Source organism: Podarcis bocagei (assembly GCF_964188305.1).
Source record: "Podarcis bocagei genome assembly, chromosome: 9".
Classification (NCBI taxonomy): Eukaryota; Metazoa; Chordata; class Lepidosauria; order Squamata; family Lacertidae; genus Podarcis; species Podarcis bocagei.
In genome coordinates this window covers 62,092,524-62,112,442 of record NC_138134.1, presented here as the reverse complement: position 1 = coordinate 62,112,442, position 19,919 = coordinate 62,092,524, and the positions used below count along the sequence as shown (strand labels likewise).

At 41.7% G+C, this 19,919-nt stretch overlaps 1 protein-coding gene across 7 annotated transcripts in view; it reads left to right on the top strand.

The window, feature by feature from the left end:
• GRID2 (glutamate ionotropic receptor delta type subunit 2) overlaps positions 1-18,992 on the top strand; it is an 849,518-nt gene extending 830,526 nt beyond the window's left edge. Inside the window, exons 15-18 of one of the 7 annotated variants that reach the window (XR_014011363.1) lie at positions 7,149-7,389; positions 9,084-9,138; positions 10,622-10,699; positions 16,275-16,309. Coding sequence is in view for 4 of the 7 variants with exons in the window: in XM_081206977.1 (XP_081063103.1) it covers positions 7,149-7,389; positions 10,622-10,699; positions 16,275-16,697 (742 nt within the window). In the remaining 3 variants the exon portion in view is untranslated. Of the gene's footprint in view, positions 1-7,148; positions 7,425-8,958; positions 9,139-10,621; positions 10,700-16,274 lie in introns of those variants that run through there. The other 6 variants (XR_014011362.1, XR_014011364.1, XM_081206977.1 and 3 more) reach the window with 6 other exon arrangements.
• The last annotated feature ends 927 nt before the right edge of the window (positions 18,993-19,919 follow it).

Here is a 19,919-nt window from a genome sequence, read left to right as displayed (position 1 = left end):
CTCCTCCAGATGATCTCAGTGATCAAGCTGGGATATAAGGGCTCAGGTGGTGCTTATATAAGGGATGCGGGTGGCGCTGTGGTCTAAACAACTGAGCCTCTTGGGCTTGCCAATTGGAAGGTTGGCGATTTGAACTGCCAACCTAGCAATTTGAAAGCACACCAGTACAATTAAATAAATAGGTACCTCTGCAGCAGGGAGGTAAACGGTGTTTCCGTGCCCTCTGGCACTTGTCCTGTTGTACCAGAAGCAGTTTAGCCATGCTGGCCACATGGCCCAGAAAGCTGTCTGTGGACAAACTCTGGCTCCCTCGGCCTGAAAAGCGAGATGAGCAGTGCACCCTATAGTCGCCTTTGACTAAATATCCAGAGGCTTAGGCAGTCCTTAAAGAATCCCTATACCCAAATTGTTTAGGCTTTTATATAACAGCCTGGAACTTATTCCGCAGCATATGTTACAGCCAATGCAGATGTCACATTTAGCAAAGGTGTTACAACGCCATCCGCCCCCATCCACAGCTTAGCCACTGCATTTGGCACTAGCCAGGGCTTCCAGAGCAGCCTCATGGGCAGCCCCACAAAAAGTGCATTGTAGTAATCCGGTCTCAGTGTTATCAATGCATGGATTACAGTGGCCAGATTATCTCAATCCAGATATGGCTATAGCTGGTGTACCAGACGAAGCTGATAAAGGGCATTCCAAGCCACAGAGGTCACTTCAGCCTCTAGTAGCAAATATGTATCCTGGAGTGCCCCAGCTCCTTTGTATAAAGTGCAACCCTATCCAGAACACGCAAATGCCTATCTTCCAGGCAGTTCTGTATATATTAGAAGGGCATACAGACATTTGCCACAACTCTTGAGAAGTTGGGTAATGAATTGGGGTGGGTGGAGAATTGTATAAATAAAAACTACCAAAACAATTTCGCTGAAAAAATGATATGGTTGTCATCAGCACTCTAATTGCTTAGAAACATCATTTCTCATATTCTGTCAGTACGGATGTCACTCTGATAACTGAATGACTTATGATAATTTATTGGGAATTGCTATAGCCTTGTAGTGTAAGGAAGAATTATTATTCCAGCTTTACACCCAGATGATTGAGAGCCATTAGAAGCCAACCGTGCAAAAGAAGGGAGTTTTTTAATACAAAAATAAAAATATCCTATGGCTTCGTATTTTAAGTTTTTAAAGAGAGCTTCTTAAGCACTCATCTTGGACTAAAATGTGAACCATTAAGGTTCAAATGTTTGGGGAGTGAAACATGACCCTATATGACTTTCCCAGTGCAGTGTACGGTGTTCAGCCCACGTAGCTTTAAGTAACAAGCAATACCTGTATTAATCACCAAGAATTGAAAATCAAGTAGAACTAGTGATCTATTGACCATACCTAGGACCATGCCTGGTGAAAGTAAGCAAATAACATTACATTTGAAAGTGTAACAGAGTGAGGCAAAGAAACAAAAGCCAAGGAATTGAATTCACTACCTCCCCTAACCCAGAATATGGTGTCTCATATGTTCCACTCCAGAGACTATGTATATTTAAATGAGCATCCCATATTTGGGTGGATCCAGACTACCTGTGCTTAGGTTTCATTGAAAATAATACGGAAAATTAGTTCATTACTTTCCTGATTGATTTCATTTGGGAACCACGTTCAACTAACATTAGTTCCAACCCACTGTAAACAACATGCTTACAGGTATAATGGTCATGTAAACCTATATTCAGTTCTACTTAAGACCCAGTACTGTCAATTGTCATTAGGGGCAGAAATTGCATGAATGCAACACTACTGGGTTACAGCTCAAGGCCAAATTACTAACACAACCATCCCCATCCCCATCCTCTCCCCACAGTGTTGCAGCAACTAGTTCATGGTTTGTTAATGGGAAGCCCTCTCCATGTGAAGTCAAATTATTCCCATGTCATTTTCCAGAAGCTTGACTTCTCGCACTTCCTCTCTCATCATTGGTTTTCAATGAGGAAAAGCAAGCAGCTGAAATAATGTCTTTCAGCTGACATGCCCTGGTACAAGGAATTGGCACGCCACCTCAAGCCATCTGTGAAAAGAGCTTGTGGTCCCTCTATGAATGTGGCATAAAGCCTCTCTGAATCTCAGTAATGTATGACCTGGATTACTAGAAAAAGAAATGCTAGTGTATATTCACAGAGGTGCTGTTTGCTGGAATAGCACTTGCATTCCTAATAATGTCACTTCTTGTCTGAATACTAGCAACCATTAATTGGCACACTGTGCCCAAATAAATGCACATGCCTTAGTTATGGTATAAACATGGGCAAGGCAAGCTTGATGTGCTGGTATTGTCATAGTGCAACTGTTTTACGTTCTAGCCTCTTGGAACTCAGTTATACAGCTGTAAATAAAACAATTTAAATGTATTATAAAGTGGAAAATACAATGTGACACTAGATGGAGACAGTGAGCTATGCCAAATTCAATGTATTTTTCAAAACGTGTTTTTTTTTTTAAAAGCATTTTCACATCGGTTTTTTATATGTGTGTAGATTCCACCTTGGAACCCAACCTGTGTTGGACTATGCTTCTGATTCTGGTCCAAAGGGACTCACACATAGCTTTCCTTCCCCACTCCCTCTATTTTTTGGATCAGACCAACTGGAGCCTCACCCTTGCTAAGGCCCAACAGTTGTGCCACTATGATATCCATTTCCCAGGGCCAAACGTCACACACCATACCGGCCAGCAACCATGTATTTAATCTAGGGGATCTCTCCTTAGAATAGTTTCACATTGTATGCAGTCTAGGGAAATGGAAAAACACTACAGACCCGCATGCCCATACACCTATCGCACGCATAACATTTTATACAAACCAATCACAGTGTATATACATTAGGCTGAATACATCCAGCCCATGCAAACTGCCCACCACAAAAAAAATGATGAACAGCATTATAATTGTGTATTTGTGCATGCACTTAGAACTTAGGTTATGTGAAGGAATTTGTGTGGGCCTGATGTTCCTGTTTGTTGCATTCCCCTGGCACACACATGCTAGAATTCAGCGTGATGTGACTCTTATAGAGATCTTGTTGAAGTAAATAACATACAGGAGTGTGCCTCTGCTCAGTGGCTTTCTATGATGACAGTTCCTATCCTCCTTTATTATTACTTGTGTTGACTGGGGCTGATAGGAGTTAGAGTCTAAGTACATTTGGAGGACCACAGGTTCTCCACCTCTGTTCTATGGTACAGGAGAATTATAATGGGTGTCTGCTCAGAAGGAAATCCCAGTGTGTTCAATCAGTGGCGGAGCTTCATGCTCCAGCACCGGGGCTGGGATGGCGTGCGTCCCGGGGATGTGGGTGCGCCGCCCGCAGGGGCATGATGTGCATCCTGTGGGCGTGGCACACCGCCTGTGGGGGCGTGGTGCCCAACGCAGGTGGGGGAACAGCCGCAATGGCACCCCACTGGGATAGCGCTGCCGGGGGCAGTGCGCTCCCCCCGCAGTCCTCTTCCTCCACCAGTGTGATCAATAGAACTTACTCCTGGGAAAGTGTACATAGTATTGCAGCTTTAGGATGCAATCCAAATCCCTAAACCCCTTGGTGGAGCAGAAGCAGTAGAAGGGGACAGGGCAACTTTGCACAGCCCCTGCATCAACTCCAGGTTGCCATTAGGTTAAGGCAGCAAGAGCAGCTCAGGATGCAGCAAATCTCTGGCCAGCTCATACCCACCCACTCCCTGCCCTCGGAAAACCCTGCTTGGGGACTTTCTGCTAGCAGGGATACCTCCAAGCTTCTCACCCACCAGACATTTGGCAGACAGAAGGAGGAGATTGGTGATGGGTGGTGGGAGGCCTGTTCAATCCACACACATATATATATACACACACACACACACACACACACACCCCATAGCCAGGAACAGGGAGGGAGTTTGATTGCTCTTCCAGACTCTTTCCAAGTCTTTCATCTCAGGAGTAAGTGCTAATGAAGTAGATCACATATGAATGAAGCACAAGGTTCTGAAACATCAACAGAGCAAGCCATGAAGAATTTTGTATCCCATACCCCATTCTTTATGTCAAGAATGTTCATGATGTCTTGACTGAACAGATCCAGTTGCAATGGGGATCACTTGAGTACCACTTCCCCATCTCTGTGACTGCATCTTAACTGTGGCAGTGAATATTCAGAGCACTGATCCAGCCCTGAAACATCCATGTCCCATTATTTGATGTATGCTGTTGATGTCCCCAGCTTTTGGGCTGATTGGACAACTCTCCATCCCCCCACAGTGTACCTCTGCCCTGCTCCTTGTTCCTTTGGTTTCCTTATCCCTGGACTAAAGCTTGCAAAGTCTGAGCAGCTAGTTTTGTGGTGTTGTTTTTTACTGGGGCAAGGAGAAGGGTTTACAGTTCCAAAGTCTGAGGGAACCTGGTATACTTGATAGCTCAGAAAAAAACAAGTGTTAGCATGTTCAAGTGATGATGCGCAGGTTTGCTGCTTAGCTGAGAAACATGTACTTACTCTTCACGAGTGCTGGAGCAGTGAGCATTGTTTTTTATGTAGAGGCTGCCATCTTGTGGGACATTTGCACATTGCAAAAAAAGTAAGTTCTTAGCTGTCAAATTAAGGCTGACATTGCCTTAGGTCTCTCTTTAAAACACTGCTCTCAGTGACTAATATTATCCTCCAAAGCATCCTCCATTATTCTCTCAAACAAACTGCGCTGAAAATTAGTAGAGTTTGTACAGCAGAAAGGTCTGGAGGTAGATTTCTCTTAAGCTCACAAACCTCAGCACAAATTAGTTCCTCTTATTAAATGACTGAAATAACATCCACTGATTTTGTGAAGGGCAAATCAGATATTACTTTTGGTATCACAGAACAGATAGACAGACTCGTTACCTTTATTCTACTGTAATTTCCCTTGATACATCATTTCCCTAAATGAAGGTTATAATCGCCTCTTTCCATATCTACAACTCCTCTGCTTAGTTATGAAATCTTTATCTCTGAATTGTGCATATTTTTGATATCTGGAAAGAGATCTTTCCCATCCATTAACATCCATTAGTGGGCATACAATTAGACATAATTCTGTTTCAAAGAGCAACTTAATGTTCAAGTATCATACACATAAAAGTCTCTCCTACAGAAAAGATGTCTTGTGTCATCAGGAATTATACAGGCAAATGGAACAGCTTTTTAGTAATGAGAATGGAGCAATTATTCTGTAACTGAATGTATAAAAAGAGAAAGGACCAATGCATTGGTCTAAGACAAAATGCACATATTCAAGGCCAAAAAGAAAAGACTTTCATGCCACCGTTAATGTGATTTTTTTCCTAACAAGACAATTTGGAAAAATGAAGATTACACGTGAAAAAATCCTTAGTTGGTTGTTCTTTAGAACACAGGAGCAAGTGGCTAGAACAGAGACTGTATATTGAGCTAAATTTAAATTGCATTTAAGCTCAGTTGATTTCAATGAGAGAAATTTAAGCAGGTGCTTAAAATCAATAAAAGTGCTTTTTAAAGCATGGCCTAGTTTGAGCACATTGAGACTGCAATTGACTGTATTCCAGGTGTTTCGCTGTAGCTGGGAAAATGGGAGTCAGGGCAGGGAAAGGCTTCCTTCCCATAAACTCCTGATGCCACTGAAGTGAGCAAGCCTCCATCCCCATTAGCCATGTGGGATGCATGGCAACCTGTAAGACTAGCTCAGCTGAATGAGTGGTCGAGGGTCAGCTCAAGGCAGTTGTCCCCCATGCACTCTTGCTTAGTCAAGCTAAGGATATGCTCTGAAGTAGTGTTGAAACAGTGCTCTTCCATATCAAACCATTTGTGCTTTGGGGGCTGCCTACAACACACTTCACACTCGCATTTCCTGCTGCATCATTAAAGTGACTTAAAACCTGGTCCTAAACACATTTTCTCATAGCCAGCTCAGAGTTAGTTATGCTTAAGTATCAGCAACTTCGATGGGGTGCATGCATATTATAGTACAGTGGATTGTGGCCGTCATACGGAAGTCGTTTCCATGGATTCAGATGGAGCTTACATCCCATAATATCTTCAGGAGTGGATTATGAAAGCACACAACTGCTTTCTACATGGCAGTTGCACATTTTTAGCATCAGCCTGGCCATCTGAAACTGGTTGTGATGGCTATCTTCTACCTCCACTGTCAGAGGTATCGTGTGTATGTGCCTTTTGGTGAACTGAGTGGAAGACAATGAGTGACGCGGGTGGGGAGAGATAGCATGTGCTTGGTTTGTTTTTGATATTTTGTTAATGTTGCCTATATATATATATATGGATTATGAGTGCTGTCATGCTTTGTGAGTTTTATAAGATGACTTTTCTTGTGGTTGTGCTGTATAGCCTTTTTTAAAAGTTGTTTTGTTAATAGTGTTTTACAGAAAGTGGTTGTTTTACTGAGGATTTGTTAATTATTTCATATGGTTTATGTTGCAATTGTGGTGTTCTGTTTTCTTGCTTATTGTTTTTAAGCCACTTTGTGACTCGTGTGAGTGAAAAGAAGCACAGAAATATAATGAATGAAAATGAATAAAATGAATACCACTTGCTGGGAACCACAAGAGGTGGCATGGAGTGCTGCAGTGCTCATGTTTGACTTGCAGGCTTCCAATGGACTGTGGACTAGATGGACCATTGGTGTGACCCAGCAGGCTTCTCTTACATTCTAGACAGATGTCATGGGACAGCCATAGATGCAGCCCTCTAATATAGTGGTACCTCCAGTTGCGGGCAGGATCCGTTCCAGAGCTCCGATCAGATCCCAAGCTTTCCACAACTGGAGGGACCGTTTCTGCACATGTGCACACTTCCAGGGGTGCCACTTTCACAACCTGAAGTTTATGTTACCCAAGGGTAACGTAAACCGAGGTGCTACTTTAATTTGTCAGCAGCACTTGTTAGTGAGACTGCTTCAAGTCATATGAGCTGGATATCAGAATGCATGCTTGGCCAGCCACTTCAGGGATATTTTTGCTTTCACGCATATGAGATCTTTTGAGCAGCATAAGTTTCATCTTGGGAAAGTCTGGGCTTGGGCTGTACAGCTGTGTAAGGAATTCTTCATTATTGCCAATGAGATTTTGAATGACTCTTGTAATTTCTCCCCAAGGATTCTAGAACTTCAGCAGAATGGACACATGGACCTACTGAAGCATAAGTGGTGGCCAAAGAATGGCCAGTGTGACCTGTACTCCTCCGTGGACCCTAAATATAAAGGAGGAGCTTTGGACATAAAGAGCTTTGCAGGTGTATTTTGCATACTGGCTGCTGGGATTGTTCTCTCCTGTTTAATTGCAATGTTGGAAACATGGTGGAATAAAAGAAAAGGCTCGCGGGTTCCTTCAAAAGAGGTATGAGACCCTTCCATTTCATCATAGCACTAGAGGTGAGAAGGAAAATGTGTATTCTGAAATGTTTTACTATAGCCTTCTAGCAGTATATCCCTCTTAATCACCAACATGTGGGGGGGAAATTGCCTGCGGGCCAGAAGTTCCTCACTACTGATCTAAAAGAACTGGGTTTTTTTTTCATTTTTTGTAATGGGGGAGAGAGCCAAAGGCTACTTTATGTGTGCTTGGATATGCCCAGTGGGGTTTGTTTTACTTCTACCCCTTTGGATAGTAGACCTCAATATCATACCTCAAATGGCTTCTGAAACCCCTTCTGTTTCAAAAGAAGTTTTCAATTTGGAAGGAAAGGCTGCTATTGAGAAACACCAGCCCCAGGGCCACCTTGGCCATATGGTGGTTTCATTGTATCCAAGCCACTGGGTTCAAATTTGGTTCTTGTTACCAGCCCTTGGTGATTTTAATCATTGCAAGAAAAAAAAAATTCTCATTTGCTTTCATATTCTTAACACCGTCTAAGGGCCACTTCACAATTACATGTTCGGATGTACACCTGAACTGTTTTAAGTGTACATCTAAAAATGTAACATGCAAATGCAATGAACATGTGTTGGCAGACACATGTATCATCCAGGTACACTAATCAGTGAAGTGTATTGGCTGCTGCTCCTAATTGAGCACACTAGGTGTTGCAAACCCAAGTTTGTTTCTGCATAATGTGTGGAATGGCCCTAATAGGCATTCATTTGCTTTGCAAAAGTCCATCTGTGCATCTCACTCAAAAGAATGGTGTGCATCTATAAACCTCACCATCATCTAAGAATCAAATGTAAACTAGAGCTTGATTAACCAGCACTGAAATGTTTAAGTCTATTTCCTAGGCTGTTTGGGTGTAGTGTCTCTCCACTTTTGAATCATTCTTTTTAAGGAGGCTTGCCGTTTATCAAGGCACATGTGTGTCTTTACTTTTAAGTAAGAGTACAGAAAAATGGAGAATGTAGCAGCACCAGCAAGCATAGGGTCTGATTAATCAGTCTACTATTTAGAAGGAACTTGAACATTATCCTTGTGACTTACTTCTGAATAAAAAGGGGTGGACCATTTAGGTATTTCAGATGTTGCAACATTTCAGCTTGGGTGTGGTGGCAAGTAAACACTTGCTGTAAAGTGGTCCCTTGGTCCTTTATATCATGATTTGCTGGCTTGCAACTTGAGTCTTAAAAGAGTTCACATTATACAGTGAAGTTTTATGTAAATTAGAACTTCACATGGAAATTTGTGCTGAATATCCCCTCTATCCAAGGTACAGGGTTCATTCAGTGCTGCAACAGTTATGAACCAATGCTAACAATCATTTTATCATCCATTCAGTCCATTGGCTGAAGGGCAATGAGAAGGGCAGCAGAACCCAAAATTGGAAGTCATATTGGGCTGCTGTCTTGTGCTCCAGAATGCAAGCTTCTTCTTTTTTTAAAAAAATAATGTACTGAAAATTTACCTTATGGTTGTGAATATAACTTTCCAGCTGTGAACCAAAATAACCCACGCAGTCATGTCTGCTTGTGTCTGCAGACAGCCTTAAACAATAGCTCTGAGAGAAGTGTGACCTGTCCCCATTAATCTCAATGGGATGTAATCTCTGAAGCCTGGTGATAATTTAAATGTCTGCATTGTTGAATATTTCACTGTTGATCAAGGCACACGTGAAAGAAGAGGAGCAATCATTTTATGGAGCTATGCACAAACCATCCTGTGAGTGGTGTCTCATTTTGATGTCTTGAGAGGGTGGAGTGTGGGTCATTGGGTGGCGTTTGGGCAAATATCACCCCTAAGTCTTTCCCCTTGTTTTCATTCTGACATCAGCTGAGATAATGTATCATTCTGTAATGTCACAGACTCAGCAGTGACACTGAAGAAAATCACAAAATACCAAATTTGAATAAAATGAAGGCGTGACTCTATCAAGTAAGGGAATTTAATGTTAGAAATTAGTATTCAGGCATCATACAAACCAAGGGGAGATAAGATGGTGCCCAATGTTCAGAGATGATGGGAGTTGTAATCCACAACATCTGGAGGCCACCACGCTGTCTACTCCTAGCATAAACAGTAATGTCTCTGAGCTCAATAGGACCTCTGGAGCTCATAGGTACCACTTCAGTTGAGCCATTCTTGGGATGTAATAGAATCAGAAGCCTAGTCAGGGAGTCCATGCCCTAGTACTGATTTAATGCCACAATTGTCGTTGACTGTGTGCAAATGGTCTCTCAAAATTCTCCATCCTATTTGTGGGCAGGGAAATTGGGGTGGGGGGCTATTTCACTGTATTTTTCAAGAGGCAGAGAAGAACTTCTCCAAAAGTTTCTTGGGGATGGGTCTCCCCATTAGCAAAACCAGTAGCACAGCTTATTTTCTTCTTTTTTTCCTACCACTGCAAGCAACCATGGCACCAGCTGTCTTGCCAGTCTAGGCACCATTTTGCATCACCCACAATGCCCCTGACCTAGTGTCAATCCAGCACATTAGTACAGGGCACTGTGGGGAGGGCAGCAGACATTTAGAAACAAATGGGTTTTTGCAAGGCTTGCCCATAAATCAAATGAAACAAATAGGCAATGTTGAGTCACCTTTATATTAAAATGGCCCACTTTCTAGCTTCCATCACAACATTCAAAACGGGTAGTTGTAGGGAGGAAGGGTGTTCTTAGCAACACTTGTGAAAATGCTACAGGTCCAACATTGAAACTACAATGAAAAATGAAGGTGGCAATATTCTAATTTTATACAATTTGCTTAACTGGACCATTATTTGGACTGTTTTCCTCTTACCTGCTTCTGGTCTTAGCTCATGGCTGTTTTGCATTTTACAGGGCAGTCTTCCCCAACCTGATGCCCTTCAGATATTGTCAGATTGCAGCTCCCATCTATTACTAGCCAGCATGGTCGATGGTCGGTGATAAAGGGAACTGTAATCCAAAACATCTAGAGGGCATGAGACTGAGTAGGCTGTCATAGAGTAACTCCTTTTAAGGCAGATCTCTTATCACTTATCAGACTTAGAGCCTATCTTACTTTGTTACCTCTATCACTATTGCTGCTAAGTCTCGAGACATCTCTGCCATCACAGAATGATACATGTTGAGACATCAGTAATGGCCAAAATAAAAAAGTGGATTTCACCATGACTAGTGTAAGTATTGAGAGTGTCACTGTAAATTTATTTCTATGCTGAAAGATTAACAGCGTGACAAAGGATGAAGGGGATCTTCAGTGCATATTTCCAGACGAAATACAATTTTGGAGTCAAAATCTGGTCAGTCTTGAGTTAATTCATCTATTGTTGGACCAACTAATTGTTTTAAATGTTGCAAGCTTTCAAACGTAGGCCCACATTTCTTGTACTAGTGCAGTGTGGTTCCCACCAAGACAAGAATTTTATGGCTGCCATATTGTATGGCATGTTGTTTGTGTGAAGTGGACCCCTTGTGATGCAGGCTAATTTTAAATATGCTGATGCAGCACACACAAAGAGACTGGAAATGAAGGGTTGCACTGATGTGGTTAATACTGGCCTGACCCACATTTGATACTGCTACACACAAGCAGCATACCACATGGTACGGCACTCATATGATTTGTCACCATCGGAAGACCAGCCACGTTGATAATGCATCAACCACATTCTTTTTCACATATGGAAATTCAGAACAAAATAGTACAAATATGTATATATTTGTCTATATATTCAGACTGACAGTTACGTGATGATGGGATTTTAAACTCTTATCATAAAGGTGGTGAATATAGGTGAATCACACATGAAGGTTCCAATGCATACTAGGAGTTCAATCTTCTCAAATTATCTCACCAGAGGGGCAATCTCCTATGTACAGAGGATACATGTGCAGAGTTGCCGTTTGTGTAAGTTAATGAGGACGCCTGCACATACAGGAGCTCCATGCACACAACACTGGGCACATGAGGCTCTAAATTTGTAAATGAATTAGTATGTGCAGTTAGGTTTCCCGTGGATAAATACCTGGAGGATCTGGTTTCTTTAAGTTTAACCACTTCAAAGATGTGGTAGGAAATGGGGAAATAATGCAGCTAGTGAAAAAAATAGTAACTAGAGAACAAGGCCCCTGGTGCTCTCTGGCCCCTTTCATGTGCTACTCACCTGAAGTGTGTAGAAAAGTATGTAGAAAGAGACTGTGGAACTACACTTCTGGTTCTGATTGTACATGGCTTCTCCTCTGCCATCCACACTAATATTACCATGGATGTCTGAGGCAGGGAAACCTTCATGAATGCACACACCTTTACAATCGGGGCTCCTGGATCCAGAGAACCCTACATGTCTTGAGGCAAGGGGATCCATGCATAATCATGGATGAAACAGAGCCCTGGCTCCATATTACCGTTCTCCATCCTTTGCCCATTTGAACAAGTAACACAGAAGGGGGCTTTTGATTTTCACCTTTCTGAAAAAGGTTATATTAGCAAAGCTGAATATTAATTTGGAAAGCGCACACCGTACAGAGTCAATACGTGTTCAGTGCATATTATTTATAATTACTTCATCCTTCTGTTTACTTTTCTACATGTTACTAGTCAGTGATTAGTGGAGTTAACATACAGGTGTTTATACTGAATTTTGCAGGGATTTTGCAGAAATTTTTGCTTTGAAAACAAAACAAGGAAAAATATGAGCAAGTCATCATATTTTAGAGTAACTTCAGTGGAATCACTGCAGTCCTGCTTTTGGCCAAGTGAATAACAGAATCTCTGACATATTGACTACCAGAAAATATTAAATAGGGTAACATGTTGTTTCTTCCAAAGTATTCAATTAAGCATATACATGTACTAAATAAGTACTAAATATTTAGTACTGTTGGTACTAAATAAGCATGTTTTGCTACTAAATGAACCAACTACTATAATTAGGCATCTAGCATTACTTACAAAAATATTAAATCAAAAATTAGTTTTAACATGAGTCACATTTTATTTCAAAATATAAGAGCTTTTCCATTTAAATTAGAGCTCAGGAACTTGTGGCCTTCCAGGTGTTGTTGGACTACGGTTCCCATCATGCCTGACCATTGACCATGCTGGTTGGAGCTTATGGAAGCAGGAATCAAACAACCTCCAGAGGGCCACAGGTTTCCCACCCCTACTGAAAATTCAGCAAAAAACACCAATAGGTGCTGCTTTGAGTTGTTGTTATTCAGACAACACGATTCAAAGGAGCAGCAAACTAGAGCACAGCAGGCAAAGATCTTGCTAGTTTGTTCCAGTCAATATGTGAAATTCAGCATGTGATCTCAAGGGCTCACAATTTTTCCTTATTTCTCCATGACCATTCTACACAAAGCACACAGTACTTCCTGTCTCTAATAGTCTTTTGTGCAGTTCCCCCCTCCACAATTTCCCCATGATCTTTGTCTCCATTTCCCCGTATTTTTCCTGTACTGTTTGCCTTGTGTCTCTTGCACTCAGCCTTCCGCCCCACCCTAAACAGAACACGGCCTTGAGGGAAATTACATGGACCACGCAAATGCGAAATTAAAACACAGTGATTACACACATAATCCTGGTCGTGCTGAAAGGCCCTAAGAGGAAGAACAGGGACAAGCCTACTGCTAGTGATACTTGGGATACTTCCAGGTATCAGCTTTCCCAGAGACCCCATTATACACAGGCAATAACTCACAGAAGAGATACCTCTCATCGTGGTGGTTTGGATCTGCCACTGCTGGCTGTTTGATTGTTACTGCACATTTAAACTAGCAGCAATCATCACAGTTAACATCTAGAAAGCCACTTGGGCCATGCCAAACTCTGCTGTTCTGCTAGCAGAGCACACTTCCACTTGTGCAACAGAACTTTTCCCTGGAGTCCCCTGCACACCCTTAAAATCTGCTCCAGGGGGCTGGAGGACCCTCTGGAGAATATTTTGAGGGCACTCAAGGAGAGGAAATAAAGGGAAACTCCATCATGGGTGTAGCCCAGGAGCAGCTGTCCCCTCCCGATCAAGTAAAACAATAGAAATACCGAACTAACTGACCAATCACATCAGTTCAGCCCCCTCTATCAAAGTCCTACCCCCACTAACAAATATCCTGGCTACACCCATGCACCCCATTGCATGAGTGGAACTTCCCTCGTGCAGCTCTGGATGCAACCCAAAATATGGAAATGCTCCATAAAAAGTCACAGAAGCTTTATGATGATGAAATAGGGGGGAAAGAATTAGCAGTCTTGGTATTTTCAAAGTAGAGTCGTATTCCATTTAACACCTAGAAGGAAAGTCTGGCTGCCTTGAAGCTCTTAGGCCGAGCTGCTGGCAACTCCATCAACCTTACTCAAATTCATTGTTTATTCTAAAAAATTTCTTCCACCAAACCAGCTTGCGAACTGGTTGTCATAAAGTCAAACAGGGTGGAAGATGTGTTGCCAAAGCTATTTTCTACAAATCCACATTTGTTTGTGGATATGGCATATTAGAAGTTTTGTGGGGGATTCAGCTAACCAGCCTCAACAGCAGAAGCCCTGCACAAGGAGTTCAGCTCACGCAATGGGGCTTTCCCTGCTCTCTCTCCCCCCCACACACACATTCCTGCCCCCCTCAAAACTGACTCAAGGTGGGAGGTGGGGAAACCTCCAGAACAGCTCACCAAAGTGGATTATGAGAAGAGTGGGATTGTTCCATCAGGATGATTCGAAGAGCACAGCATTGAATTCCACCCAATATACCGTATTTTTCGCTCCATAAGACATACTTTTTCTCTCCTAAAAAGTAAGGGGAAGCTAATTATGGAGCGAATGCAGGCGGGAAAAGCCCCCAAGAGCCGCACACACGCTCCACGCGGCTCTTGCGGGCTTTTCCCCGAGGAGGGAGAAGGAACTGACTGGCCACGTATTTATATTCCTGAAATATTTAAACTTCTAGCTGATAAATTTAAGTCTCTCATATTTAATAAAGCTACTGAGAATTCTATGGAATGTAAAGAGGGATGGAGAAAAAGTATGAGATTCTGGTTTTCTACAGAAATAAATTTTGTTGCTGACATTTCCAAATTTTCATTTAATTTATATATATATTTTTCTTGGTGGGGGAACAAGCTTGATTGCAAAGCTAGCTATAATTCTGTTGAACATTTCTATTGCATCGAAGCTAAAAATTCCCAAGAGAATGATTCAGTTCTTTAGAGTATCTAAGCACTGAAAAGATTACGATGCCCTAGCCATATGTACTTCAAAATAAAAACAATACTTTTAAGTTGTAAAAGAAAATTCTATTTTTCAAAATGGCACAAAATTTGCATGTGTGCTGAAACATACATGCATGTATCTCATGTGCAACACATGACAGTGTCTGGTTTCCTCACGTTGTTTCTATCTGCATTAGGATGACACCTCCTGGTTGAGGTGGGATAAGTAATAAAAAGAGAACAGTAAAATGAGTAAAGAGTTTGGAGTGGAGTGTAAGGAAGTCTAACAAAGTTCTGATATTTCCCACAATGACTACTTCAACACTCCAATGTTTTTTTGGGGGGAATATTTAACATCATTTTTTTAAAAAATAGTCTCTTTTGGAGTGGGGTGCCCCTATTTTGCTGTGCCCTGAGCATGCAGTTAGGGACGTGGGTGGCACTGTGGGTTAAACCACAGAGCCTAAGACTTGCCGATCAGAAGGTCAGGGGTTTGAATCCCCGTGACGGGGTGAGCTCCCGTTGCTCGGTCCCTGCTCCTGCCAACCTAGCAGTTCGAAAGCACATCAAAGTGCAAGTAGATAAATAGGTACCACTCCAGTGGGAAGGTAAACGGCATTTGTGTGTACTGCTCTGGTTCTCCAGAAGCAGCTTAGCCATGCTGGCCACATGACCCGGAAGCTGTACGCCGGCTCCCTCGGCCAATAAAGCGAGATGAGCGCCGCAACCCTAGAGTCGGTCACGACTGGACCTAATGGTCAGGGGTCCCTTTACCTTTAAGCATGCAGTTAGTCTGCCTATTGGGTAATCTAGCACCGCCAGTACCAATAACTTATTCTGAGCCAATCTGGTTTTGACCCTAACCTTGGTTGCTGTTATTTTTGTGGATCAATAGCTAAATACCCATCACAGTAATGGATGGGAAGCTAAGGGTGATTGGATGGACATGGGCCTTGTGATGTCAGATAGCAGCACTGCTTAGAACTTATGTCCTCTCACTTCCAATACCTTCCCAGAGCCGGCAAAGAGTTGAAAGGAGTCAAAGGCAATTGCCTAAACTGTCATACTATAGCACTGCCCTTCCAACGCGAAACAAAAGAGTACATCACACTGGAACTGCAATGTGTGGTCGACAGCCAGCAGCTCTCACAATCTTCTCCAGTCATTCAACACTTCACTGTGTTTCATCTTCATTACACAAAAGTTATTCTCATCCATGTAACATTGGTCTAAGTCATGAGCATCCTACTTCCAAATCCTCATCTTCCAACAAGCATTTCTCTGCAGCATCTGCAGCCAGATGTTCAAGAAGCTAAATTGTCAAGATGAACGCTTTGGAAAGGGAGAGTGCACTTGTATGCCATCCAAATCACACAACTCACCCTGTAAGAAAGATTTACCACATTATTTGCATTCTGCCTTGGCGGTTGTAAAGTCAGGCACCATTTTTGCCAGTTTTGCTTAAACTAGTGAGATGGTTCAGCAAAGGACTTGTTGAGCCTCTCTTATTTTTAACCGATGTGCAGCAAGCCTAGTTTTCTTTATTTGAATAGTTCTGATTATTATTCTGTGGAAAATCTTTCTGGGTGTTTTTGTTTCTTTTGTTTTTGTCTAGAAAAAGGTGGCAATGAATGATCTGCTGTTGTTGTTTTTCCTCTTTTTGCCTTACAGGATGACAAGGAAATTGATCTGGAGCACCTCCATAGACGTGTGAACAGCCTCTGCACAGATGACGAGAGCCCCCATAAACAGTTTTCCACCTCATCTATAGACTTGACTCCCCTGGACATTGATACTTTGCCCACGCGTCAAGCACTAGAGCAGATCAGTGACTTCAGGAACACTCATATCACTACCACAACCTTCATACCAGAACAGATCCAGACTCTTAGTCGTACGCTTTCAGCTAAAGCTGCTTCTGGATTCTCTTTTGGCAGTGTGCCTGAACACCGAACTGGCCCTTTCAGGCACAGGGCTCCGAATGGGGGCTTTTTCAGAAGTCCCATCAAAACGATGTCCTCAATTCCCTATCAACCAACTCCGACCTTAGGGCTCAATATCGGTAACGACCCAGACCGAGGCACCTCCATATAAAGCTTCAGACATTGTTTTGTCACTGTTTCTTTCTAGGACTCCCTTTGCGAGGAGCAGCTGTGATATTTGTGGGACTAACATGGATGTAACTTTTTAAAAAGAAATCAGGAGTATTAGTAACAACTCACTATCCTTCCCCTCCTCTTTTTCGCTTTCTCTCTACTTGAGGCCATGGTTTTCAGTCCAGCTCCTCTAGAGTAGCTCCATTAGCTCAACTGGTGTGTCTCTGGAATAAGCGCTTTCTAGAATGTATTATGGCCCCAACTCTGTAAACCATCAAATCAACTCATTCTGGCCAGTGGGATTACTCTGAAGTAACTTCAACTGAGCCACCATTAAAAAAACCAACAGGTCTGCCACTTCCCTAACATTCTACTAGTACAGCATTTCATAAACTTGAAGACAAGGAAAGAGACACTGAACCTATATCAAATATATGGGGTTATTTCACTGAAATACCTTTGTATTGTTTTGCCTTTGAGTTTTTATACAATTGCAATAACTTCAGTCTTTTCTCTGTGTTCTGCTGCATCCATTCCAGTGCTTCACTGCTGTTCTGTGTCCTGTTAACTGTGGACCAAAGGCAAACCTTGCAGTATTTACAGTTTGGGGCGGGGTGGTGAGAGAAAGGGGAAAGAGAAGGGAGAGACCATTCAGGCCACCTAATATGAGAATGCAATTTTGTAGGATTTCAAGAAGCCATTGCTATGCCAGTAAAGACTACAGTTAAATCTCCTTTTTGCACTGCAACAGTGCATATGACCTTTATGTGATTGTACAGTGTTTCAAAGGTTTTCTTTTCCTTATGTACAGTAAACTGTATCATATGGCAGAATCCTCTGTTCTGTTAAATAAATTAGTAGCTCATACATAGATATATATATACACATATACCTTGGTATATGTATATATATATGTACTCATGTATATATCTAATAAAATGGAAGCTGATGCTATTGCAATTTGTCTAATAAAGCTTTAGTTAAAAAAAAGTGTTGTATACTGGAAAGATGTACAGGACAGGGGGTTTTCCGCAAAGAAAAGGAAGGGTGGTTTAATGTTATTTGCATTGTTTGATATTTAATGCCTTTTATTTTATTAGAACATCCAGGGCAATGTAACATTTGTACCTAGATGTGTAACTCATTCATTTAGGTTTTTGCATTGGCTATTCAGCTGTGTTTAAGGGTAACCTTAATCATCTATTACTTTGGAATTACTTTTGACAAAATGGGAAAAACTGGTAGGTAAAAACACACACACATATACATCGAGGGACAGTTGATTTTCAGTTCCCAAGGGCTTGAAAAACAGATCAAGGAAGGTTAATAAATGCTCTTCGAAATCAATACTATCCATCATTGCAAGTGTGGTGTGAGAGTTTGAGGACGGCAGCGGTCGAGAAATATTGGTGTGGCCTTAATTGCAATCCTGTGTTACTCCAAGAATATAAAGGAGAGGGGAGGAAAACAAAAGAATGATCTCTTGTTTAAATCTTTATTACATATTCAATTATAGATGTATTTTTGACGTGAGTGCCAATTGTATAGAACGATAAACTGATGACGGCGAAAACAGTGCCTCCTTTGGCACGGCGGCATTTTTGAAGCTAACACTCTTACCTGTTTAGATCTGTAAAATGAGCTTTCAGTTGTAATCCTTAAAAACTAAAATGCGATTAAGTAGAAAGCGAGCCAACTTATCCCGTGTTTTATTTTTAATTTGTTTTAATACTTATTTTAACCTAACTCCATTATGTGACTAGGCCTTGATTATAGGAAGCAACTTAGGTGATCTGCTTTAGGAGAAATTTCAAGATATATTCTTCAGATCTATTCTATTTTGATGCTTAATTCTGTTCTGGGAAAGCATCTTGTACTGTCACTGTTTTTTGTATGAAATCTTCATAATATTGTCTACTGTGTAAGGCAGAACAATTTTCTTATCATGCAAAAGGCCATTTTGTTTCTAGGGTACAAGTGTTTAAAAGCATGCACAACTTGTTTCCCCTTGTAACATTCATGAGCTCCTACACAACTGACTTTTTCGAAGAAGAAGAAGAAGAAGAAGAAGAAGAAGAAGAAGAAGAAGAAGAAGAACAGAAAGAAATTTCTTTACAACAAACTAGAGGGATATACCAGATGTTGCAGTGATTTTAGTGATAAACCAATTATTTCAATGTGTTGCCTATTATACTGATACACAAAACACATTTTGGAGGCCTCAGTTACAAGTGGCAGAGCTTTCTGTGTATAATTTGTCTAAATAATTTGTCTAATAAAATTGTTTTCTAAACTTGCCTCTCTGCTTGTTTCCACTACCCTGTATGCGAGAAGAAACCACGGCCACCAAGCATACCCTCTGCAAGGTTCCAGTGCATGTATACCTGGAGCCAGGTAGGGGTGGAGCCAGGTGTAAGGTTATCAAATGCATGGCTCTAGTCCGTTGTTTGCCAAGGCAACACAAATGCAATGCCAAGGGATCATTTGCAGGGTAAGCTTAAAAGGTGTGTAGAGAAGGAGGTACTCAATGCCTTACACCACCTGTTGATTATTCCACTAAAAATTCCTGCTCTCTAAGGCTGATTTACTTTTCAGCAGAGTCGGTTTTAGAGTAGTGCAACCAGCGCAGCTATACTGGGCACCATGCTGTTGGGAGCACCCAAAATGGGGCATGAGAGATGGGGGGGCACCAAATTTTAGCATTGCCTAGGATGCCACTGTAATTTGAGAGTCCCAAGTCCGCCACTTGTTTTCAGGTTCACTTCCCGTTTCAAAGCTCAGGGAGATTTGCGATTTGCAGCCTTCTGATCTTCCCCCACAACCTCTATAATAGAATCGCAATGGTTGAGAACCCCACGTTTCTCAAGCCACCTTGCCTAGTTTGGCCCTAATCATATTAAAATAGAAGGAAATAGTTTCCAAGTCCATTCCTTTTGTGCAGTAGGACTTTCCCGTTGGATTCGCGCTATTTCTGGTGAATGAATCCAGTGAATTCTTAGCTTGCTGTATTGTGAACTTCCTTATTTCTAGGGATAGCTACAGGTTAAAATGCTTTATTAATATTTAATAAAGAATGTTTTTTTTATAATAATAAAAAAAACATGTCTATTAATACCTTGGGTTTTTTTAATTAATATTTACAATCAAGGTGCCTTTAGAAAAAGCTAATGAGCTGTGCTCTCAACTGGGTTAGTTCCCAACAAAATACTTGTGGTAAAAT